The following is a 25,672-nucleotide window of genomic DNA, read 5'->3' as shown; positions in this document are numbered from 1 at the left end:
ATGAACATCCCAACACATTCATATAGTAGTCTACCATATGCACTGATGCTATACGCACATGATCCGAGGTCAAATCCGACGACCTCTTGCTTGTTACGGCGGTAGACTCGTAGATCTTAACTCCAGGGAGTCCTCGGATGCCCATGAACATCCCAACACATTCATACAGTAGTCTACCATATGCACTGATGCTATACGCACATGATCCGGGGTCAAAATCCGACGACCTCTTGCTTGTTACGGCGGTAGACTCGTAGATCTTAACTCCAGGAGTCCTCGGATGACCATGAACATCCCAACACATTCATATAGTAGTCTACCATATCCACTGATGCTATACACACAAGATTCGGGGTCAAATCCGACAACCTCTTGCTTGTTACGGCGGTAGACTCGTAGATCTTAACTCCAGGGAGTCCTTGGATGACCATGAACATCCCAACACATTCATATAGTAGTCTACCATATGCACTGATGCTATACGCATATGATCCGGGGTCAAAATCCGACGACCTCTTGCTTGTTACGGCGGTAGACTCGTAGATCTTAACTCCAGGGAGTCCTTGGATGACCATGAACATCCCAACACATTCATACAGTAGTCTACCATATGCACTGATGCTATACGCACATGATCCGGGGTCAAATCCGACGACCACTTGCTTGTTACGGCGGTAGACTCGTAGATCTTAACTCCAGGGAGTCCTTGGATGACCATGAACATCCCAACACATTCATATAGTAGTCTACCATATGCACTGATGCTATACGCACATGATCCGAGGTCAAAATCCGACGACCTCTTGCTTGTTACGGCGGTAGACTCGTAGATCTTAACTCCAGGGAGTCCTTGGATGACCATGAACATCCCAACACATTCATATAGTAGTCTACCATATGCACTGATGCTATACGCACATGATCCGAGGTCAAAATCCGACGACCTCTTGCTTGTTACGGCGGTAGACTCGTAGATCTTAACTCCAGGGAGTCCTTGGATGACCATGAACATCCCAACACATTCATACAGTAGTCTACCATATGCACTGATGCTATACGCACATGATCCGGGGTCAAAATCCGACGACCTCTTGCTTGTTACGGCGGTAGACTCGTAGATCTTAACTCCAGGGAGTCCTTGGATGACCATGAACATCCCAACACATTCATACAGTAGTCTACCATATGCACTGATGCTATACGCACATGATCCGGGGTCAAAATCCGACGACCTCTTGCTTGTTACGGCGGTAGACTCGTAGATCTTAACTCCAGGCAGTCCTTGGATGACCATGGACATCCCGAAGTACCCATAGATCTTTGAGATACATAAAATTTTAGTAAACAAATAAATCAAAAATATGTTTTTAAATAAATTAATTTTAAACTTTTAATATTTATTTTTATAATCGTACAAAAATGCTAGCTGTGGACCCCGAGAACTTGACAACTTTTTTATACATTTGTATTGGTTGTTTCCGTTGTGCTTAAAGGAAATGGCTATGCACCAGGCGCTTCCATATTCTTGTAGATGGCTCATATAATTGGGAGGAGACGCATGGTTTTTTTAAATTGTTCGATTTTTTATGTTAAAAAATGTACCAATTTTTCATCAGTCCGCGTGGACATAAAATCAAATTCTGTCGATTGCATCGGATTCGGGGATGCCTTTTCTCTCAGGAACGGATGAGATATCGTGAATCCGTTGACACAAGTTTTGTTTTGTCGAGTAGTGTAATCAAAGTCAAGCAATTACATTTATTGAAGTCATCTGAGGCGAATCAGGATAGCTATTTTAGACTTTTATCTGCACAGTTTATGTACACGTTTAATTTGTTTTAGTTAGAACAGACACAAAACTACAAAAAACTTTATTCAGGCTTACTTTTTGATAAAAATTTCACTTCAAAAACTCGTTTTCAAACCTGTAAAACTCTATTAATTTAAAAAAAAACACAAAATAAAATATTGCGGGATTAATTACAAATGAAATACCTTTTAACCTTCTCGTTACACACGTTTCTCCCTAATTATATCTCTTATCAACCTCCTCAAATCTTTTCCCGAAGCCGATTTTGGCAATTCACTCACAAAGTGAGCGTTTTTAATCGCTGGTCCGACCATCAACAACAATGATCATCTGTTACGCGGTCAGTTTGGACCCTTCAACACGCTCGATGACCGCCGTAACCAAATCCGTAAACTTGTCCTCCGCCGAAACTCCCACCACGCAAACCATCATCACCCCCTCGACAGTTCCGATTATCGCTTCAAACTCCAACAGTGATACCTTGAAGCCGTTGTACTTGATAATATCTTTGATACGAGCGACCACGTACAGATAACCTTACGGGTCAAAGTACCCAATATCTCCCGATTTGTAGAAGCTTCACCGCCAAATGCCCCTTTCGTAGCTTCCTCGTTGACCAGGTATCCTATCATTCTTTGCTTCTGCTTGATCCGAATCTCTCCTGTTTCGTTTGATCCCAGTCGGTGACCTGCCTCGTCGACGATCTTCATCTCGACGTTACGAAGCAGGGCTTCTACGGGGCCGGGAGTGAACGGAATCCGGCTGATGAGACCCACTTCGGAAGCGCCGTAAAGTGGGCCAGCTATCCCGTACGGTAGATGACTGGATAGATTGGACACTGCTCGCTGGGTCACCGTTGTCCGCCCATGATCCACTAGCTTGACAGTGCTGAATTTTACGGGTTCAAACGTGGGACTGTTCTGGAGAACTGCCGGGCGGTGTAAACACGTCTTCCACGTTGTACTTGGTAAGGATTTCGACCAGCAACTCTTCGCTGAACGGACGTGACGAGAAGACGCGTGGTCTGGTGTAGAACAGCGATGGGTGTACATTGCACAGTGATTCAAACTACTGGAAAAAGACTGGTTCTGTGGACACATTGTTCTAGAAATGTTTTCAAGAACTGTGAAATCGTTTCGGTTCACTCACATGGTGACGATAAAACAAATCGACGCTGTCGTGCTAACTTGTCGTACCGTCGTCTTGGGCGAATCGGGACTACAGTCTGAATAGGGACAGCACGTTTCAGAGCACTTAAAGCTTGAAATTTGGAAATAGATGCACTGTTTCTGTTGATCTGTGTTTATTCTATCCGAAAACAATCAAAAACATCCAAAAACTAAGAGGTAACAAAGCTAAAACAGCTTTCCCAATTCGCCCCATGTGTCCTGTTTCGCCCCAGATGACGGTACGTCGCTTTTTGACGTTCCGAGAAAAACGCGTTTTAATAGTTGACCTTGAATAAACAAAAACAAGAGCACAAAAAAAAGGAGAAAAGCTCGGAACTTAACCTCAAATGTAAACAACTGCAGCGACCTCAAATTTGAATCATTAAATTTGTCCATTTTTCGAACCTCACCACAGTTCTGACCATGCGCGCTTACGCAAGCATAAATAATTTTACCCGTCGACTTGCGTTGTGCGACAAATCATTAAGCTTATGTACAGGTGTGGATCATGAGTCCTCACCTGAAAAGCCCTTTATTAATTTTCGCCAATTGTTAGGCAATCAAAAAAATGGTTAAGCTTTCAATTATGAATGTGCGATGTTTTTCCACAGGGGAAATTGAGGGTGTGGCTTAACCAAATTCATTGGCATGTTCGTTCAATGGAGAATTCGACCTTCTCATTATTGACCAACATTTTTGAGAATGTTTTAGGAACATAATTTTGATATTCCAATAACATAATTTAAAGTTTCACGACAATGGTTCGATCCCATGATTCCGATTTTGAGGTGTACTCACTACACCATACGGAAAGTCATGAAGAATTGCAGAGGTCTGCATAATTTAATTCATGAGGTTCATCGATGCTTCTCATCGAAACGGACCACTTTTAGTAGAACAAAATTTAGTAGAGTTTTCGGGGACTGACTATAAAAACCCCAAAATTCTTGAGGAGGGCAGTTAGTTCCAGAATTAGTTCCAGTCGGTTCCAGCCAGCTCCACTCCAGTCCAGTTCCAGTTCCAGAAGAAGCCTCAGACCAGCCGGACCCGCCAGCAGCCACCAGTAGCAGAGGCCCCAGTCCGGCCGGACTTAGCCGCCGTGAAGAGTCCGCCGGGACTTAGCCGCCATGAAGAGTCCGCCGGGACTTAGCCGCCGTGGAGTCCACCCGGGACTTAGGAGTTCGGGGTCTGGCATGGCTCGGCGCAGAGGTCTGGAGGACAAGTCTTGCTTCAACATAGAGAATTGGCTCGACGAAAGTCTTAATGAAATTAGCAACAAAAAGTTGAGTGATGCGATCGTGCGCGTAAAAGTCAAGAGTGTTACCAAAAAAAATGTAATCTTAAAAAAAAGTGTAATATACAATTAAGTGAAGTTAACTGATCTGTTTTGACTCTACAAGTAAATATCACAAAAATCCTGAAAGCCTAAACCGCTCGGGCCGTTCACAACCGAATGAACTTTTTTGACAGGTGTCAGTTCCGGCACATAGCAATTAAAATTCTAATTTTGTTCCGGTTGTTCCGTTTCGCATGGACACAAATACTCCTGGTCACGGGGCAAGGACACGGCCACGGGAATGGCCAGGAACAGACACCTACACGGCCAGGGACACGAAAACGGCCAGAAGCACGGGCACGAACACGGGCAGGAGTCCGGACAAGGACACGGCCTAGAGCACGGCCACGGGAACGAGCAGGAACAGGCAACTACGTGGTCAGGTGCACGTACACGAACACGGCCAGAAGCACGGACAAGCACACGGGCACTAATACGGAAAAAAAAACTCGGATTATGACGTTTCGCGTAATCGGAAGCAAATTCAAAAAAATGCTAAGTCCCGATTTGACACCTGTCAAACCACTCAAATGGCACTCACAAAATGAATACTGAGTTCTTTGAGTTCATTTGCTACGTCACGGTTTTCTTGCCTATGTGAACAATAACAAACATGTTTTGTTTGGCTGACCATTCTGTGCATTTTCCCAAAGTTTGGTTGAATTTGTTTGCCGAAGTCCCGAGTTATAATTAAAAATATTTACGGTAGTCAAGCTCGTACCAGTGTCAAATGCGGTCTGACCTCAAATCCCTTTGGTCAGTTGTCGCACTAACATCAATTTTCTGTTTGCTGTGTCAAGATAGCACGACAAGATTAGAACTTCTTTCATATGAAAAATGACAAAAATGCACGGAGTTTTTTCGGTTTTTATTAAAAATCTCTGGATTGAAATCGATTTTTTGGGATCTGTGAAGGTCAAAAGGTGAGGCATTGTGAGCTACGCAAAATGGCGTTCTTAACTCAATTTGGCCCAAAATCGACATACGACAAGTTAGCACGACAGCGACGAAATATTCTCCTTTTACAGTTCATGGCTTTAAAATGCTAACCGAATTATATTAGAATTGTTTGTTAAATATTTGATGAAAAGCTAACCCCACTGTACGGTACGTGTTATTATTTACTTACTTTTGAAACGAAGCATGAATCAGCGTATTTGAAACATCGTGATAACTTATTTGTAAACTTTTCTAGGAAGTATTCAGGAGTACCAAAATTTGGTTAGGCAGAGATGCATGATGACAATTGATAATATAACTCGTAACTATTTGAAAAGATTAACAGTTTTTATACAGTTTGTTTGCCCTATGAACTGCTGGTCATCTTCTGCAATAACTCTATCTCTTGAAACCCATCAAATCCCTTTTGTTTGATTTCTCTTCTGCTTCTCTTTGCAACACTCTGATAACTCAAGCTAGAATAGTTTATGTTGATCCCAACCAGGAATGTCAGATCCGCAAGTATCGATCAGTTCGTTACAAACCTTCTCCCTGTAGCCATGACCTCGTACAACGCTTTCACCAAAACCTGGAGCGGTCCCCGCATCGAATCCCCCTTTCTCCCTACAACATCGGTCGGCCAGGCGATCTGCACCGTGCTGGCCAAAACCCCCACCAAAGTGTCCCAAATCTGTGATTCCGACGGCCGCGTACTAACTTGTGAAGATCTCCGCTTACGAACGATCCGGGTGGCGCAAAATCTTACCAAGCTCGGGTTCAAACCCGGTGAAGTGATCGCGGTGGTCGCCGGTTACTCAACAAATCTTTCTCCAGTGATCTTCGGGTGCTTCCTAGCAGGATTCGTGGTCAACACGGTTGACAGCCGACTTGACGCTCACGACATGTCTCATTTGCTCAGGTTGACGGAACCGGTGCTAGTTTTGTGTGACGAAGCATTTTTCGAAACGGTTCAAGCTGCGATCGCCGAAGCCGAAATTACAGCTCGCTTAATGATCCTCACTGAAGATCTAGCTTCACCAACGGGAACTGAGGATCGTTTCCAAGGACCTTCGGTGCCCGATTCCAAAGTTACGCTAGCCGCCGTGATTACCTCGTCCGGATCAACGGGACTCCCCAAACCGATCTGCCTGTCCCACGCCCAGCTGATCAACCTCACGTGCTCGCTCATTACGAATGATCAGTCACTTTACAGCACTGCTGATAACGACCGGGAAGATGACCGGGCAATTTTGCTAACGAGCCAGCTGCACTGGATCTCCGGCTACATGATGCTGCTCGGTGGTCTGATGAGTGGAATAAGGCGGATCATCACCAGTCATCGCTACGAGGCAGATTTGGCGCTTAATCTGGTGGAAAAGTATGGCGTTACGCACGTTTTGGCACCTCCGCCGTTGGCGTTGGAATTGGTTCAGCGACAGCGGCTTGCGGGGTACGATTTGAGCTCGCTGAGATATTTTTTATGTGGAGGAACTACGGTGCCGGATTGGTTGCGGGATGATATTGACGGGGTGCTGCCGAATGGACGGTGCTACGTTGGGTACGGGATGAGTGAAACTGGAGCTGGGGCGATGGCCGTGGAGAAGGTGATTTGGCGAGGAACGGTTGGAGAGTTGGAGGCGAATATTGAGATGAAAGTAAGGATTGATCCCTGTTGAACGAATAATCAGTGGAGTTATTGTATAATGCTAATAAATAGGTTGTTTTACTTGCAAGTTATTTTTTCATCTAGCTTAAAAAGTTTAACTTCTCAGAAAATGTATTGAAAAGTTAGACTTTTCGATACTCTATTGTTATATTCAAATGATCAAACTAAAACCAAACTAAAGTTGGTAACCTGGTTTTATTTTTATTTAACATTTTAAGTTTTGTTTTTTTTGTTGTTCCGTGATTCAGTTTTTTTTAGATTTTACCTAGTTCTTTTTGGTTTTTCCATTTCTATTGTTTTAGCGTTTTTTAAATTGTTTTTTTTCTTTAGTTTTACCATTTTCTTTCATTTGTTTTGCAGTTGTTTGTTTATTTGCCTTTATTTTTGATTTTTTGCTTTTTTTTATAAATGGTTTATTTTGTTTTAATTTTTTTGGTTGTTTTGTTTATTTCTTAATTTTTTTTTGTTGCTTTGTTTTTTTTTTGTTTCTTCGTATTTTTGGTTTATGGTTCTTCCCTGTTTTATTTTATTGTTTTTCTGTTTTTTTTTTTTGAATTTCAGGTTTTTCGGATTTGAGTTTCTATTTTTCCGTATGTTTTGTTTTTCGTTACTATTATTTTTTTCGTGTTTTTGCAATTTTGATAACGTTATTTTTATTTTGGGGTTTTCCAAAATTGTTATTTTATTTGTGTTTTTTTTCAATTTGGTTGTTGTTTTGATAGTAGATATTTTTCAAAGTTCAAAATCATCAAAATTAGGTTTAGTTCCAAAAACTTCAATGGAAATAAAAGTATGATTGAATGAAAAAAAAAAAATACATTTGCCTGCACTGAAAATATTTTTTATCATGTTTGAGATCGCTAAATTATTATTTTTTTCATAGAATCCGATGTAAAGTACCGTAAACCGGGGTGACTTTGATAGGATTTCAATTTGTTTTTGGAATATTTTCCAACAGGTAAGCTTTTCCTCAAGATTATTATTTTTAAAACATGTGCTGGGGTAGACCACACAAAGTCCATGCACTATTTCGGAAAAAAAGTTTTTTCAATAATGTTTAGTAAAATGGCTACGTTAAAAAATCTTAGTATTGATTCCGGGGTGACTTTGATAGTCATAGTTTTTCTTGTTAAAATCATATTTAAGATGTTCAAACTTTATTTGTACGCTAAATGTACCATCACTAATGTAGATGATATAGTTTTTAAGAAAAAAATCAATGTTTATATTTAGTTAACTAAGTTTTTAAGCTTTTTAGCGAAACACATTTAAATGTTAAGGTAAAATTATTAAAAACTCGGAATTTTGCCTAAAAATATTAAAACTAGTTTTGTTTGTAAAATTATCGATTTATATTGCATTTTATACTGAATTCGAAGCATGAACCAAAATTTTTCATATTTTACATGAAATTTGTTCAACTGAAATTGCCTTTAAATTTTGAGTTTTATTTTATTGTGTTTCAAAAACACATATTATTTTTTATTTACAAAATTTGTTAACCTTTTCCTAGTGGAAAATTGTCCAAAGAATCCGAAAATGCATTCCGTTTTCCGATTCAAAATCATGTTCATTGAGAAAATCATGACACTTTGAGAAGTTTAAAATAATGACTTTCATCGACATTTTCTTAACTATAGTTAACTAACTTTTAAACTTGTCAAAATTTTATGAAAAGTTCTTCTTGAGGTACTTTGAACAGTTCTCTACCACGGTCAGTATGTTTCTAAACCATTCCTTACGTATTTTAATTGTACACTTCATTTTGCGGAAAAATCGCAAACCTATCAAAGTCACCCCGGCTATCAAAGTCACCCCGTTTTACGGTACCGCAAAAAGTTTTTATTTGTGAAAATAATAATTTCGTCAATACTCAGATATTATAAAGAATGGTTGCAAATCCACTGAACAGGTGAAAATAGTTTAAGTTGCAAAAAGAGGATTTTTTCAGCACGAGTCGTACATTTATCCAACGAGGTTCACCGAGTTGGATAAATACGAAGAGTGCTGAAAAAATCAAGTTTTGCAACGAGTTCCATACAACATTTTTTGCAATTCAAAAAAACACACTCTGAGTGAATTTTTTTGTTAAATTTTCATGTATTTTGTCAATAAATCGTTTGAATCAAAAAAATGTTGAAAAGTGTTACTTTTCGAAAAGAGTGCTGAAAAGTTCAACTTTTAAGCACCCATTTGAGTGCTGAAAAGTAGAACTTTTCAGCTAAAAAAAATGTTTTTAGTTTTTAGTTTTTAGTTTTCAGTTATTAGTTTTTAGTTTTTAGTTTTTAGTTTTTAGTTTTTAGTTTTTAGTTTTTAGTTTTTAGTTTTTAGTTTTTAGTTTTTAGTTTTTAGTTTTTAGTTTTTAGTTTTTAGTTTTTAGTTTTTAGTTTTTAGTTTTTAGTTTTTAGTTTTTAGTTTTTAGTTTTTAGTTTTTAGTTTTTAGTTTTTAGTTTTTAGTTTTTAGTTTTTAGTTTTTAGTTTTTAGTTTTTAGTTTTAGTTTTTAGTTTTTAGTTTTTAGTTTTTAGTTTTTAGTTTTTAGTTTTTAGTTTTTAGTTTTTAGTTTTTAGTTTTTAGTTTTTAGTTTTTAGTTTTTAGTTTTTAGTTTTTAGTTTTTAGTTTTTAGTTTTTAGTTTTTAGTTTTTAGTTTTTAGTTTTTAGTTTTTAGTTTTTAGTTTTTAGTTTTTAGTTTTTAGTTTTTAGTTTTAGTTTTTAGTTTTTAGTTTTTAGTTTTTAGTTTTTAGTTTTTAGTTTTAGTTTTTAGTTTTTAGTTTTTAGTTTTTAGTTTTAGTTTTTAGTTTTTAGTTTTAGTTTTTAGTTTTTAGTTTTTAGTTTTTAGTTTTAGTTTTTAGTTTTTAGTTTTCGTTTTAGTTTTTAGTTTTTAGTTTTTAGTTTTTAGTTTTTAGTTTTTAGTTTTTAGTTTTAGTTTTTAGTTTTTAGTTTTTAGTTTTTAGTTTTAGTTTTTAGTTTTTAGTTTTTAGTTTTTAGTTTTTAGTTTTAGTTTTTAGTTTTTAGTTTTTAGTTTTTAGTTTTTAGTTTTTAGTTTTTAGTTTTTAGTTTTTAGTTTTTAGTTTTTAGTTTTTAGTTTTTAGTTTTTAGTTTTTAGTTTTTAGTTTTTAGTTTTTAGTTTTAGTTTTTAGTTTTTAGTTTTTAGTTTTTAGTTTTTAGTTTTAGTTTTTAGTTTTTAGTTTTTAGTTTTTAGTTTTTAGTTTTTAGTTTTTAGTTTTTAGTTTTAGTTTTTAGTTTTTAGTTTTTAGTTTTTAGTTTTTAGTTTTTAGTTTTTAGTTTTTAGTTTTTAGTTTTTAGTTTTTAGTTTTTAGTTTTTAGTTTTTAGTTTTTAGTTTTTAGTTTTTAGTTTTTAGTTTTTAGTTTTTAGTTTTTAGTTTTAGTTTTTAGTTTTTAGTTTTTAGTTTTTAGTTTTTAGTTTTTAGTTTTTAGTTTTTAGTTTTTAGTTTTTAGTTTTTAGTTTTTCGTTTTTAGTTTTTAGTTTATAGTTTTTAGTTTTTAGTTTTTAGTTTTTAGTTTTTAGTTTTTAGTTTTTAGTTTTTAGTTTTTAGTTTTTAGTTTTTAGTTTTTAGTTTTTAGTTTTTAGTTTTTAGTTTTTAGTTTTTAGTTTTTAGTTTTTAGTTTTTAGTTTTTAGTTTTTAGTTTTTAGTTTTTAGTTTTTAGTTTTTAGTGTTTAGTTTTTAGTTTTTAGTTTTTAGTTTTTAGTTTTTAGTTTTTAGTTTTTAGTTTTTAGTTTTTAGTTTTTAGTTTTTAGTTTTTAGTTTTTAGTTTTTAGTTTTTAGTTTTTAGTTTTTAGTTTTTAGTTTTAGTTTTTAGTTTTTAGTTTTTAGTTTTTAGTTTTTAGTTTTAGTTTTTAGTTTTTAGTTTTTAGTTTTTAGTTTTTAGTTTTTAGTTTTTAGTTTTAGTTTTAGTTTTTAGTTTTTAGTTTTTAGTTTTTAGTTTTAGTTTTTAGTTTTTAGTTTTTAGTTTTTAGTTTTTAGTTTTTAGTTTTTAGTTTTTAGTTTTTAGTTTTTAGTTTTTAGTTTTTAGTTTTTAGTTTTTAGTTTTCGTTTTTAGTTTTTAGTTTATAGTTTTTAGTTTTTAGTTTTTAGTTTTTAGTTTTTAGTTTTTAGTTTTTAGTTTTTAGTTTTTAGTTTTTAGTTTTTAGTTTTTAGTTTTTAGTTTTTAGTTTTTAGTTTTTAGTTTTTAGTTTTTAGTTTTTAGTTTTTAGTTTTTAGTTTTTAGTTTTTAGTTTTTAGTTTTTAGTTTTTAGTTTTTAGTTTTTAGTTTTTAGTTTTTAGTTTTTAGTTTTTAGTTTTTAGTTTTTAGTTTTCGTTTTTAGTTTTTAGTTTATAGTTTATAGTTTTTAGTTTTTAGTTTTTAGTTTTTAGTTTTTAGTTTTTAGTTTTTAGTTTTTAGTTTTTAGTTTTTAGTTTTTAGTTTTTAGTTTTTAGTTTTTAGTTTTTAGTTTTTAGTTTTTAGTTTTTAGTTTTAGTTTTTAGTTTTTAGTTTTTAGTTTTTAGTTTTAGTTTTTAGTTTTTAGTTTTTAGTTTTTAGTTTTTAGTTTTTAGTTTTTAGTTTTAGTTTTTAGTTTTTAGTTTTTAGTTTTTAGTTTTAGTTTTTAGTTTTTAGTTTTTAGTTTTTAGTTTTTAGTTTTAGTTTTTAGTTTTAGTTTTTAGTTTTTAGTTTTTAGTTTTTAGTTTTTAGTTTTTAGTTTTTAGTTTTTAGTTTTTAGTTTTTAGTTTTTAGTTTTTAGTTTTTAGTTTTTAGTTTTTAGTTTTTAGTTTTTAGTTTTTAGTTTTTAGTTTTTAGTTTTTAGTTTTTAGTTTTTAGTTTTTAGTTTTTAGTTTTTAGTTTTTAGTTTTTAGTTTTTAGTTTTTAGTTTTTAGTTTTTAGTTTTTAGTTTTTAGTTTTTAGTTTTTAGTTTTAAGTTTTTAGTTTTTCGTTTTTAGTTTTTAGTTTTTAGTTTTTAGTTTTTAGTTTTTAGTTTTTCGTTTTTCGTTTTTCGTTTTTAGTTTTTAGTTTTTAGTTTTTAGTTTTTAGTTTTTAGTTTTTAGTTTTTAGTTTTTAGTTTTTAGTTTTTAGTTTTTAGTTTTTAGTTTTTAGTTTTTAGTTTTTAGTTTTTAGTTTTTAGTTTTTAGTTTTTAGTTTTTAGTTTTTAGTTTTTAGTTTTTAGTTTTTAGTTTTAGTTTTAGTTTTTAGTTTTTAGTTTTTAGTTTTTAGTTTTTAGTTTTTAGTTTTTAGTTTTTAGTTTTTAGTTTTTAGTTTTTAGTTTTTAGTTTTTAGTTTTTAGTTTTTAGTTTTTAGTTTTTAGTTTTTAGTTTTTAGTTTTTAGTTTTTAGTTTTTAGTTTTTAGTTTTTAGTTTTTAGTTTTTAGTTTTTAGTTTTTAGTTTTTAGTTTTTAGTCTCACAGGTTTGAACATCATTCCAGGTCATCAATCCCCACGACGGCACCCTACTCGGCCCCAGCCAACCCGGCGAACTGCTGGCCGGCTATCGATACCCCTTCCTGGGCTACTTTCACCAAGAAAAGGCCACCGCAGAAATCATCCGCCAAGAAGACAACTTCCTCCACACCGGCGACATCGGCTTTATCGACTCGCGCGGGTTTGTGACCCTCCAGGATCGTTTGAAGGAAATTATTTGTTGGGGATTTTACCAAATTTCCCCCAGCGAGATGGAGGGCATCATTGGCCAGTTGGAGGGTGTTCGGCAGGTTGTGGTCGTTGGAATCGCTACCGCGGAGCAGTTGGATTTGGTGACGGCGGTGGTGGTGAGGGGGGATGATCAGTTGCAGGAGGAGGATGTGGTGAGGTTTGTTGAGGGGAGGGTTTGTGATTTTAAGCGGTTGAGGGGAGGGGTTTATTTTGTTGAGGAGTTGCCGGTGACGAATACGGGAAAGGTTAGGAGGGCGCAGGTTAGGAAGATGGCGGTTAGGATGTATGAGGAAAGGCACGGTAGTTTGAAACACTAGCGCCACCACTTGTTGGTGTGAGTTTAAGTGGAACTATTTTGACAGTTTTTTCATGTTTTTCTTTGTGATAATCATTAGGGAATGTAAACACAGAGAAGAATAAAAAAGCCAGTTTTTTTTTGAATAATTTTGTTTTATTTCATCAGCCATCGCATATTCTTTAGATTAGTTGTTTTCTTTTGTTTTTTCCGCCTGTTTTGTTTGTCTGTTTTCTTCTGTTTGTTCTCTACACTATCCTATTGCCTATCGTAGTGGTACAGAGTTTTTGTAGGGTTGTGAGTGTTTGTTTCTGTTTTCAAGAAGATTTAAGGAAAGTGTGCTCAGCGCGGTTTTCTAACTTTGTGTGAGGGAGAGTACAATATAATCGTGTGTTTGTGTTTTTTCTTCTAACAACTGTATTTGTTTGTTTTGTCTATCATTGTTTCACTTGCTTGTTTGTGGTTAGTCCGAAAGTTTCGCCTCATCTACGGGGGGTTTTCCTTCTTCACAGTTTAGCAATCAGTTCAATCACTTCTACGGGATCTGCGGTGTTTGATAAGAATATGTTTGCTTGTTTTGGTAAATTTTATTTGCTTTCAACGCGCTAGAACTTTTGTTTTGTTTTTGTTGTTTAATATGGTGCAGTTTTTGTTTTGCTTTTGCTATGTTGTTATAATTTGCTAAACGTAATTTGTTTGTTGGTTAGATTCTCAAGCAGGTTTGTAGTTTGTTTTGTGAGTGTAACTTTGTTAAGTGCTGCACGCTACAATTTGGCATTCTTTGGGGGGACTTGGGGATGACACAAGAAATGAGCTTCTACAGAACTAATGGAACGAATGGAAAACAGTCAGTGGGGAGGGTTGGTGAAATATTCGATTAAGGTTAGATTCTGTAATAAAGAGGGAATTGTACAACAAAGAGGTAATGTAACAGTGAATTGAAACTATAAGAATAATAAAGAACGAAAGAATGTGGTGATTAAAATCAACTGTGTACTGTGTGGTGATTCTTCCGTTTAAGTAGACGGTGCGATTTTCTTCTAAAATTATACAAATAGTTTAAACGAGAGCGAATATAGTTTGCGTAACCGAGTTGGGCGGGAACAGTTAAATTTACAGTGTTTTTTTGCTTACAGGATATTTACACGGGATCGAAGCATAAAATTAGCACAATAAAATACAAAAGAACTATACATAAAAACAAAATTTAAACGTTCCAATCCAAATATCTTACACGAGGTTCCGTTTTTCCTTCTATCGTTAGGTTTAGCCTGTCACAACTTAAACAATAATTAACTAGATCTTTTCTACCGTGTTTGCTTTCGAATAAATGAAACTATCGTTCGAGGATAAATAAAACCAAAAAAAAAAAAAGTTCTACGCTCATCTGTCTACTAATTTCTCCTTCTCTGATGAATATTTTTTAAATAGAGGGATCACATTGGTTTTGAACGTATAATATATATCGAATATAATTTAAAACTAGGTTTCTCTTTCCTAAAGATCATCTCCCTAAATAATATTCGACGAAAACTTCTCGAACGTGCCCTGGTCGATGGTTTCCCGCCGCCGCGGGAGCGTTCCGCTGGCGGTGAACGGCGCCGGGTCGGTGCAGCCGAGGCTGGCCAGCAGGTCGACGAGCGCCGCCGTCGTCTCGACGTTCACGTGGTGCGGGGTATTGCTTGCTTGGCGGGCCGCGGCCAGCGAGTTGGCCGCCTTCGCGTACGTCAGACACGACCGGCCCTCGTGGTCGATGTGCTTCAGGTTGGCGTGGTGCTGGCGGGTGGAAAACAGAAATTAACATCTCGATTACGGACTTCAATATTAAGGTACTAAGGTTCGTTTGTCAAGCAAGTTGAAGTGGAAGATTTAAGGTAAGTGAGTGAGTTTCCCGAACACGGACGTCAACATCGAGGTACCTAAATTGAAATCGTAGTAAGCTTGAAGTGTAGTGAAGTGAAAACGTGTGAAGCGTTCATCGAAAGGGGTAAGTACCATCTGTCAACACAACTAACAACTGTCAATTCTGTCATTCAGTCAATAAACCATACTAACACTGTCAGGGAATTGTCAGGGAAGCTAGGAATATAACTCACCCAAATCAGCAGCTGCGAGATGGCCAGGTTGCCGATGGCGCACGCCAGGTGCAGCGGCGTCCGCAGGTCCCGATTGCTGACGGTCGAGTTGATGTGCTCGTTCGACGCGTTCGCCAGCAGAATGATGATCGCCTTCATGTCCGACCGCACCACCGCCTCGCGCAGCTGCTGCCCGATCGGGGGCGCCGCGTTGAACGCCGGCAGGAACTCTTTCGCCTCGTACTTGTGCCGGATCCAGGCTTCCTTTTCCTCCCGCGAGCTCGCCGGCGTCGGTTTCACCCGGCCGCGCGTGTTCGACTCCCAGACCGAGTTGGCGAGGCTGTTGCCGATGGCGAGCATCACGCTGAGGTGGCCGGGACTAGAGGGTTTGAAAAAGTAGGTTAGTTAAAATTTCTAAAATTGTTAGGTTAGGTTAGATTGAGACACTTACGGCCACTCATCCAGTCCGAGGGACCTCACTTTGCTGATGTGAGAGCCAAGATTTCGGTGCACACCCGAGCATTCGATACACATTAGCACTCCGAGATTCAAGCTTGCCCATTCGGGATCTGCAACAAAAAAAATTAGGTTAGTTCTAGCTTACAAGACCAAAAGGGTGTCAAACTTACTCGGCGAATCACAGTCCACGCAGTACCCGTTCCCCGGCACCCGACTCCGGATCGACTGCATCGAGGCAATGTCGCTGGGGTTCAGCGGCTTAGACTTGCTTGACTCGATGCCCTGCAGCGACTTGAAGATCTCCTGCTCGATCACCGACACCCACTCATCGCGCTCCTCCGAGTTGGACGCCTCAAAGTGCCACTGCTTGTTGTCCAGCGAGACGATGTAGAACTCGAACCCGTCGGAATCTGTAACGACAACAGCAGGGTGTTGGGTCAGGAGCCAGTGGAGGATGACGCGTTTGCGAAGCAGCAACTTACCGTCGTACTCGTTGTTCTTCCCCACGCCACTGCTCTTCATCCGGCGGTGTCGCTTCTTGACGTTCGGCGTTTGGGCGTCCAGCTTGCTGGAGTTGCCGTCCGAGCCGATGAAGCTCTGCGAGTTGCTGTTGCTGATGACGATGCCCTCGTCGCCGCTGGTCTGCGAGTTGGACTTGACGGGTTCCCGCAGGGTGTCGAAGGCCGTCAGCAGGACCTTCTCGGTGATCTTGCGATCCTTGGCAAGGGACAGACCACCGATGCCTTCGGTCAACCCGTTGCTACTCGTAGATTTGCCGTTCATACCGGCCGCCAGGTTCGCACCGGTCAGCGCACTGTTGGTGATGATCGACTTGGAGCCTCGAGGTTTCTGACCGGGGACCTTAACCGTGACGTACTGCAGCGAGACCTCCTTCCCGTGGACGTCGTCCATGTAGTCGTGCAACGACGGATGGTACGTCAACCGCCCATCGTCGCACAGCGTCACGTACTTCTTCTTCCACTCCTTGTTCAGCGATTTGCTGCTCCGTTTGTACAAGTATCCCTGCTTGATGGGAATGGCCCGGCCACTTCCCAGCTCTCCGTTCTTGATTTTATCCTGTTGTTCCTTCTTCGACGAGGAAGGAATGAACAGATTCGATCTTCGTCGGCTCTTCCGCGACGTCGTCGGCGTAGACGTTGGAGTCGGCAGCTCCTTGTCCTTCCCCCCTCCGCTACTCCCTCCCGAGTCCTTTCCCGATATCAACCCCAGCGGTTGGAGCCCATCGCTCGACACCGGATGCGTCGGCGGAACAAACTTGGCGATGTTGTTGTTCTCGTTGGTCAACGCCAACAATGCCTGCTGGGAGGTCCCGTGCGAAATGGTTCCCCACTTGGCCGGCGGATGCGAATCCCGCTGTCCAATCAGATGACTCTCACTCGCCAGCATCTCCTGGCTGATCTTGATCGGAATGTGGTGGCTCGAGGCCGAAAGAGCGTGGTGTCGATGCGGTAGTGTCATGTTACCCTGATTCTGTCCAGACTGTTGCTGCTGCTGCTGCTGGTGACTTGGCGAGGAACTGCTCATGGTGAGACCGCTGGCCGGACTCGACGAGCCGGAGAACCCGTTGGTCGGGCTAGGAACGGAGGTCGCGTGGAAACTGGCCACCCCAAGTCGGGTGCCCTGCGGCGTCGTTGGCCGTGAATTGGTCGGTGTGATGGCCGAACCCGTCGACAGACGCTGCTGGACAATCTTCTGGCAAGCTGTAAATCGGCACAACAGAGAAAAAAACAAGAACACACGATTAACCTACGCAACGCACTCACAGAAAATGGCACACTCCGGCTTACAATATCTCCGATAGAAGGGCATCTTTGCGCGTTTGCGAAAAAAAACTCTGTCGCCGTAGTCCCGACCGTCCAAAACATAACCAAACAAAGCGCAATAAAGTACAGACTCGGTCCCTCCAGCACCAAGTTCACCGATACACGCAGACTTCCACGAATTATGCACGGTGTCTCTTTTGTTTTGTTTATGTGCTCGTTTGCATCCTTCCCCCAGTTTTATGCTTTTATGCTGGGAAGGTTTTTTTTGTGAACCACCTCACACCAACACATTGACAGACAGAGAGACAGACACGCAAGGACGGTCGAAGGCACGGTTCACGGGTTGGCCTCCAGAGGGACAGCGCGCGTCCTTGGTTTCAACGCGATGGTGTTGGTAATTGTAGAGCATGTCCTTGCTAGTCGGGACGCAAACCGAAGGTTTGCGTTATGGATGAGTGCGCAACTTCATGTTTGTTGTGCAATTCCAATTAGACGAGCGAAGTAAGCGCTTGCTTGAATTTAGTCTCAAATTGACTTCTCGATTACGGACGTCAGACTTGATATACCAAACTCGATGACGACCAAAAATTTGATGTGGTTCGAGTTTCGCGGTAAGTACGTTAAAAACTGGTTCCAGGATTGCTGCGTTGCTGATGGTAAGTACATTTCCTTCTAGTTACTAACAACTGTCACAACTGTCAATGTCAATAGTTTTTAAGAGATGCCTTCCAGAGATAGTCTAACCGTTTAGGGCCATTTTAGATAGTTGTTTTTTTCGAAACCTACCGTCCTGGAACACCCGTTCCACGTTCAGCCCGTAGGTGGCACACGTTTCGTAGTAGGTGCACCGTTTCAGATCTTGGGCCAGCTTGCGCGCCCGGGAATCGTCGATGACCCGAGGTGATCGTTCGCTGATGGCGTCTGTAAAATTTAGGATTATTAGGCTAAGTTTTATTGGAAGTTAAATTTTCAAACAAACCTTGCGTCCCGACCAGGATGATCGGAATCTCCGCACTGTTCCGGAAGTGGGACATTTTGGTATAGTAGGTGTAGACGGCGTTGAAGCTGGACTCGTTCTCCAGGCTGAACACGAAGATGACGGCGTCGACCCAGGCGGCGAACTGCAAGTAAGAAAACCGGTAAGGTCAACGTCTCAAAATTCTTTTTTTTTGTTATTTTCGAAAAACGATCCCCGATTTTTTGGCGATTTGGCGAGAGTATCAAATGTAACATAATAGCAGTTATTTAGGCGTCACCCCGTAATTGATTTGTCACGGTGGGACGATAAATCATAAACACACACACGAACAAAAGGGAGGCGATGTGTGTAAGTGTCACCAGAGAGAATCCTTTTTTCGAAAATATGAACCCGAAATCGATTCAGGTTTCGCTCCCTTTTGTATTTTTTTTTGGTTTTTGGAAAAATACTCCTAGGGGAGTATATTAAAACAAATTCCGTACACACATTACCGACTAAATAACGGAGGGATTCTGATTTTTTTTTTGAAAAGGGTCCAAAATGCGTCGTTTTTTCGAAGAAAACTATCTCGAAAAAGATTTTTGATTGATTTTGAGATGTTTATGATTGATCCGATGGCCGGAAGAAAGTGAAAATCCGTTACGGGACCTCATAAATAAACAGCTGATGGAAGTAAGTTAACCTTGCCAGTTCATCATGAAGGAATTCGATTTCATTTGAGGGAAGTTTATAAAAAAAGAAAAAGTTGAAGGTCTGCCAAAAAGAAGTCGATTTCGTACAAACTTCGGCGAGGGGCCAAATTCCCACAAAACAAAAGAGCTTTCGCTTTCCGCGTCTTAATTCCACGACGACGAGGTGAGGTTTTGGTTTAATTATATTATTTGGAGTCGGAAGAAGCCGTAGCGACTAAGGAAAGACAGAACGCATAAATATGTGCGCACACCGCTCAAGGTCAGCTTTTTTGTCGGCCTTTCCGGGCTCACGTGCTCGTATTCTGCTGCTGCGCAAAGGCACGTGAAACTTTGACCGAGTAATGATCCAATTTGGCTAGGTGGAGGAAAGTTGGGGGTTGAACGAGGGGTTCGACGATTGTGGAATTACTTGATTCAAATTCATATTTTTTTTAAACATCAAAAATTGTATCTATAGGCAAAAGCTACAAACTTTTTGAAAATGCACTTCTCAATTACGGACTTCAACATCGAGGTACCTCCACTGATAATAACGTAAAATTGTTGTGAAGTGAGTGTAAGTACAATTTGTAGTGTTTATAGAACCCAAAAGGTAAGTACTGATGAGTGTGTTTCCCAATCACGGACTTCAACATCGAGGTACCTCCACTGAATATAACGTATAGTTGAAGTGAAGTGAGTGTAAGTGTGATTTGTAGTGTTCCATCCAAAAGGTAAGTACTAATGAGTGTGTTGATGTTTAAGTGAAGTGCAAGTGAAACTAGGTGATTTCTCAAGCAGAAACTCCAAGGGTAAGTACCAGCTGTCAATTACTAACAAATTTAGCTGTCACCTCTGTCACTACTAAACAAACTTATTAATATACTAGGCGAGTTCATCGCGAAGCGCCCCTCGTTTATGAGAGAACTCATTTTGTTTTCCGCTGCACAGATTCGGAGGAAGGGCGCCCCCCCCCTCACACTAGTTACTGCCTTCCGGCCAACAACAGTCGAGTTGAAGCGCGCGCGCTAATGGCCACACTGCTGCCGGGGAGGAAATGGATGATTTCAGTGGCGGGTGAGCGCGCGAGGCAAGATTTCTCAATTGAATTTTCGCAGTCCGTAAATCATCGCGTTCTATGTGTCGACGACGACTTTGTAGCACTGCACTGGGACTCAGGTAAGGCCATTACTTTCGCGCGTCGTAAATCAAATCAGCAAAAAAATATAAGCGAAAGGTGGTCAACAAAAATGAGGGCGAATCGCAAACGCATAGAGATGTTTCCGGCGCGCGCGAAATTGCTGCCACTATTCGACCAATTGTTGCCGAAGAACTAACCTCAAAAACAAATATCACAAATCATTCGCTCCCTGGCAGGGGGTTGTCAGCCCGGCAGTGATTTACACACTCGATTGTCTCCGGCGCAGTAATGTCCAATAATGGATTTCCGATTGAGGGCTCAAAACAGAAGCCCGCTAATGCGGGCAGTAAACGTAAACAGCGTCGTTGAACCGTTACACAAACGTGAACTTCACCGCCGAAGGAATTGAACTTGACTGCGGAGCGGAAGTGCGCGGTCTAGCCTTCAAGTCTGGAGAGTTCGACAAGCTCGGTGGTGGTTTCTTGAACCCAATGCCAGTAAACAGTTACATTTGCATAGGGCGCAGGCGCTGCGCGACCTTGGTCGCCCCCACCACTCCACCATTTCTTCCCTTTGAAGTACTCCTCGTTTTGCGGGGTTGAGGGAGGTGGGGGGTTCCAGAATAATTGGCCACGTAACCGTACACGCACACGGTACCTTTGCCTTGGGTCGATGATTCATAAGGCAGCAGCTGGAAAAAGTTTCATCCACATCTTTCTCTTTTGATTTGCTGCGCCTGCAAGGTAGGCCACAGACAGAACACTGCTGGAATGTTGCAAACAGAACACTTGAAACGCTGGCGGGCATAATGAGGAGATGAAGAGGTGTTGGGAATGGGTTGTTTTGAGGAGTGCTGCCAGAGATCTGATTTTGGAACTTCTCTATTACGGACTTCAACATTGAGGTACCTAATACAATCAGAATGTTTTTTGTTGTATTTCAAACCGGTAAGTACTAGTGAATCTGTCGTTCCTGCGTGTTACAAATGGTAAGTACATTTCGTTTTATTTACTAACACAATTGTCAACTGTCACTTGTCAATAGCTATTACTTTAATCATTTTTGTCAGTTAGGAACTATTTATCGAGTCTAGAAGCTTCTGTTCATGATCGAAAAGCAATAGGACAGCAGTAGGGTTTTGATTGCAAAACCTACATAGTGAAGTCTGTGCTTGGAAAATGCACTTAAAATTGTTCAGAGACACTTCAGTGTTGAATATAGAAAAACTGAGATTTTTTCGATGTAATTCACTGGTGTACTAAGTAAGCACTTACTAAATTACTGACAACTCAATTACGGACTTCAACATTAAAGTACCACACAGCAAACAAAATGTTTCTTGATGTGTTTCAAACGGGTTAGTGCTGCTGTAGCTGTGGTCAACTGACGAAAGCTTCTCTATTACGGACGTCAACTTTGATATACCTGATTTTTCAATGCAAAATGGTTTCGTAGCAGGTATGTTTTCTAATATGTGAAACGTTTCTCTAACTCGGACTTAAACATTGATATACCAATCAAAGTTGAAGTTGACAAAGTGAGTAGTGAAGATGAAGCTGAGGTTGCTGTTTCAACTGGTAAGTACAACCAATTTCTAGAATAACTGTCAATTGTCAACTGTCAATATTTTTTAAGTCAGTAACTGTTTCCAATCCTTTTTTAAACCAGCGCAGCTGTTCGATATCTCCGTGAACAATGCGCCAGCAAACTTTTGCATACAATTATCCTCCTCCAGGACCCTTTCGCTCCAAGGTCTCAACACAATAACAATAAAAAGTCATATTAAACTCGCTAAAATAGTTCCAAATTGCAACCTAATTGTGCGTGTGCGCCCTTTGTTTGGCCGAACAATTGTAACAATGGCACGTGTGCAAAAAAGCAAGAATCGGATGCTGCACATCTGCAAAAATTTGCATACGTTGCAGTTTTCTGCAAATGCAGTTGATGATCGATGCGTTGCTAATTTCTCTATTTGAATAGAGGCGACCTCCGCGTGGGTCTTTACTGCCTGCGACAATGATCTGATAATTGATTAGGCTCAGCTTGGGACGCATAAAAAATAGTTGCATTCACCGATGCCTTAATGACTTTCGCGTCGTGATTTAAATTGCAAATTTACTCACCGACCTAGTTCGGAAAGTAGTTTAGTTCCAGCTGATTTGATGTTACGCAAATTAGACAGAGTGAGTGAAAGGAAAAAACGATTTTGCGTAGCGACTTCGCTTTTTTTAAGGGAAGGGTGCGTAAGGATAATTTGAAAAGGGGGATTTCATCATGATCTGTTTTCGGGCTAGAGGTCGCCTTTTCATCCGCAATGTTTTCGTTGTGTTTTTTACGATTTATTGATTTTGGAACGTCGATAATGGTGCATCGATCGGGGCTATAAATTTCCGATTAAAATGCTAATCACGTTTCGTGCTGAATCGCGTCGTCGGATTTGATATGCAAATCCGAGTGGTGCTCGAAAATTTGTTATTTATCACTCTATCAAACTCTAATTTTTTTCGGCAACGGAAATTACAGAGAGGGGTAAAGTTCGCAACCACCCATTAGCGTTATTGCCCGGTTCAACCAGGCAAATCTATTTATTTCACTTTCATCTATCCCGCCTGAATGCAGACTGTTTAATTCGCACCTCACCAGAGGGGGTGAACTGCCGCCACACGTCACAACCCCCGAAAAGCCGAAAGCCGCCACCAACACCCGATAATTATGTACGAAAAAAAATCTCCGGCAATTGAAATCTAATCTAATCTTGGCGAACATACGCCCTTTTGGCAAACCACCACCTACTCCCCCTTTTTCCCTCCTGAAAACCGAGAGTGTGATTAAAAGTCCGCCCCTTCTTCTTCCAAGAGGAAACCTGTGCAAAATCCCCTCAAAAAAAGAAAAACCTTTCTCGAGTGGTCTCGCCGACGTCGTCGAGAAGTGACTTTAAGGCCCCGGGAGCGATTTTAATTTCACCGGCGCAGGTTCCGTTTCCGTCCGGGGTGGCCAGATGGTAGAAATTTTTCCTTTCCTTTTCATACACACCACATATGCATAATTCAGTGCCCCGGGATCGAATGCCCCCTCTCTCGACGAGAACGCAACGGTGCGTTGTGAATAATTTAGCCGCGTGTAGTTGGCGCTTTTGTACGGGAGGGGGCGATAATGAGGCTGCTTTTTGGAGTTGTTGGAAGGTGGTTAATATTTGAGATTTTTTTTGCTGATTTGAAAAGTTGGGTCTAAATTCAGACGGAGGTTTGTTTTGAATGATTAAAAACATCCGCAAGGTAACAAACGCAGAGTTGAATCCTTTTCAGTGTTAATTTTTTTTGTTCAGACTTCTCGATTACGGACTTCAGCATTGAGGTACCTAACAGCAATCAGAAGTTTTCCTGTTGTGATTCAAACTGGTAAGTACTAGTGTAAGCGTTGTTCCTGATCGTTACAAAGAGTAAGTACATTTCGTTTACTTTGCTAACACATCTGTCAACTGTCAACTGTCACTTGTCAATAGCTGTAAGAACACTCTGGGTAGGGTCATACTAACTCATCGAAACTTTTTTGTCAGTTAGAGACTTTCCATCGATTCTAGGAGCTTCTATTTCTCATCGAAAACCAATACGGTGCAGTTAGTTTTGAATGTTTAGATTGCCAAAAATATATGTTGAAGTCTGTGATTGGGAAGTGCACTAAAAGTTGTTTGGAGACAATTCAATGTTGAATTTCATATTGCTAAGCTTTTTTATGTGACGGACTTAAACTTTGTAGTTCACCAAACTAGTGAACCAAGCACTTCCCAATCACGGACGTTAACATTGAGGTACCTCTCAGCAAACAAATTTTTTCTTGATGTATTTCAAACTGGTAAGTACAAGTGTTGCTGTAGTTCCTGATCGTTATTAATGGGTAAGTATATTTCGTTCTCTTTACTAACACATCTGTCAAATGTCACTAGTCAATAGCTGTTAGTACACTCTGGATAGGCTCCTACTAACTCTTCAAACTTTTTTTGCCAAATAGCGACCTTCTGTCTCCCATCGATCCCACTTTAACTGAAAGCTACCCGAACACATGTCGTTCCCAAGCTGTCAAATGTCAGTGCGAAACGTTCTTTTTTCGCCACCCAAGAAACCGGGGGATCCATCAACCCAAGAATGCTTCCTTTCCGTCACGTATCGCATTACGTCGCCAACCCCCTTCCCCCAAATCCATTAGTCCTTCGCAAGCTGACGTCACCGCGCGCGAAACTTTTGCCCCAGCCTACTAATTTTGTTTGCCAAGTGGTCGGGCCAAACTTTGCACGCCTTCCGGGGGACTCGGCCAAAAACGGAGCAAATAAAAATTAGAGTTTGGCAATCTTGGGAGGTTGGTGACCTACGCGAGATTTAATTAAAAAATCTTCAAGTAGCTAGTACGAACCTGCATTTCCGGCGGTCCGCCCTCGTCCCGGATCAGCAGCAGGTAGCTCTGGTTGTCGATTTGGATCTCCTTCTTGAAGCGGCCGCCCTCCGGGGACTCCTCCTGCATGTAGGACCCCGTGAGGTACCGGTGGACCAGCGCCGACTTGCCCGAGCTGAGGCTGCCAACGATGCCGAGCCGAATGTCCGGCACGGACCGTGAGATCGTCCACTCCTGGCTGTTGACGAAGGAATCTGAAAATAAATAAGAGGAAGAAGAAAATTTAGCAATTGAATAAAAGGGATTTGCAAGGCTTATGATTTGGAGGAACAGGTTTTGGCCCTAAAATTTGACCAAAAGGTGTTAATGAAGGAACTGGAGGCTGACTTTGGAAATAATTTCATTAAAGGGAGCGATTTCGGGGCTAAGAAAAAAAGGGGTTAAAAAGAAACAAGTTTCATTAACACTTCTTTTCAAGTGTCAATCTCTCGTGTATGTGCTCATCAAAATGTCACACGTTCTCCATCCAGCTGGACCTTTGTGCGAGTTCGTCGGAGCGTGAAGGAAGCTGGGCACCGGTGTAAATCTTCTTGTAGTTAATCAAAGTTAGATTATGTTTTGATATGTTGCTTTTTTTCGGTTGTCCTTTCAGAACCGGGAGCAAGATGCTTGAAATTTGTGTTTTTTCTACGGTCAAGCGATTTGTTCTGGTTTTCGGCTGACCAGGGATGCAAATCGGTAGGGGTTCGTCTCGACGAAGCCATAAAACCATCAACTGCCACAAAGGTGACCCGTTTGTTGACTCTTGGCATCCCGTTGAGGAACGGGCCCTAAACGGGTAATTTACACCCTCTCAAGTTTTACAACCTTTGTGCACGAGCCCGCTTACTTAATCGTTATTCGATTTCATAAATTTTCAAAGAAATAACCATCTAAATGGCATGATAGCCATCGGGCCGGCATCGGCAGTGCCCAATTCAAAGAGTTTGTAGAGAAAAAATGATGAACTGTTTATTGCCCAACGTGGACGACGACTTCGAAACAGCCATAAACGATGAAGGTGATCGTCGTCTTGATAGAGCTAGTGTCGGCTTAAGCTGGGTAGTAAAAGTTCTGCGCGCAAGAGTCAGTAATAATTTTATTTGCTTAGTTGGTTTCAAGATCTATAGTCTCAAACTGTTCAAATATGGCGCTGGAAGGTTGAGTACAAATCTATCGTAAAAAGTGTTCAAAATAAAGATGTTGAAAATGTTCCCTAACACGGACGTCAACATTGATATACCTCGAGCCAAGTGATAACAAAAATTTGAAAGTTGCAATAA

The 25,672-nt window shown here is 39.9% G+C and overlaps 2 protein-coding genes across 5 annotated transcripts in view; one reads left to right on the top strand and one right to left on the bottom strand.

The window, feature by feature from the left end:
* The first annotated feature begins 5,684 nt into the window (after window positions 1-5,684).
* LOC6048810 (probable 4-coumarate--CoA ligase 5) lies at window positions 5,685-13,001 on the top strand. Its single transcript, XM_001865642.2, has 2 exons — window positions 5,685-6,909; window positions 12,335-13,001. Exons 1-2 carry the CDS (start codon window positions 5,743-5,745, stop codon window positions 12,875-12,877), a joined length of 1,710 nt encoding a protein of 569 aa, XP_001865677.2. The 5' UTR covers window positions 5,685-5,742; the 3' UTR covers window positions 12,878-13,001.
* LOC6048811 (centaurin-gamma-1A) overlaps window positions 12,999-25,672 on the bottom strand; it is a 217,819-nt gene continuing 205,145 nt past the window's right edge. For 2 of the 4 annotated variants that reach the window (XM_038258293.1, XM_038258294.1), the window contains exons 2-9: window positions 24,372-24,604; window positions 18,153-18,294; window positions 17,960-18,094; window positions 15,872-17,110; window positions 15,560-15,799; window positions 15,382-15,499; window positions 14,952-15,309; window positions 12,999-14,631 (exon numbers count right to left, since the gene is read on the bottom strand). In XM_038258293.1, coding sequence (XP_038114221.1) covers window positions 14,368-14,631; window positions 14,952-15,309; window positions 15,382-15,499; window positions 15,560-15,799; window positions 15,872-17,110; window positions 17,960-18,094; window positions 18,153-18,294; window positions 24,372-24,604 — 2,729 coding nt within the window. In that variant the 3' untranslated portion in view covers window positions 12,999-14,367. Of the gene's footprint in view, window positions 14,632-14,951; window positions 15,310-15,381; window positions 15,500-15,559; window positions 15,800-15,871; window positions 17,111-17,197; window positions 17,355-17,959; window positions 18,095-18,152; window positions 18,295-20,161; window positions 20,381-24,371; window positions 24,605-25,672 lie in introns of those variants that run through there. The other 2 variants (XM_038258295.1, XM_038258296.1) reach the window with 2 other exon arrangements.

The sequence above is a fragment of the Culex quinquefasciatus genome, chromosome 2, assembly GCF_015732765.1.
Source record: "Culex quinquefasciatus strain JHB chromosome 2, VPISU_Cqui_1.0_pri_paternal, whole genome shotgun sequence".
In the NCBI taxonomy this organism is placed as follows: Eukaryota; Metazoa; Arthropoda; class Insecta; order Diptera; family Culicidae; genus Culex; species Culex quinquefasciatus.
The sequence above is the reverse complement of the archived record's forward strand: the minus strand, read 5'-3'. Positions and strand labels throughout refer to the sequence as shown.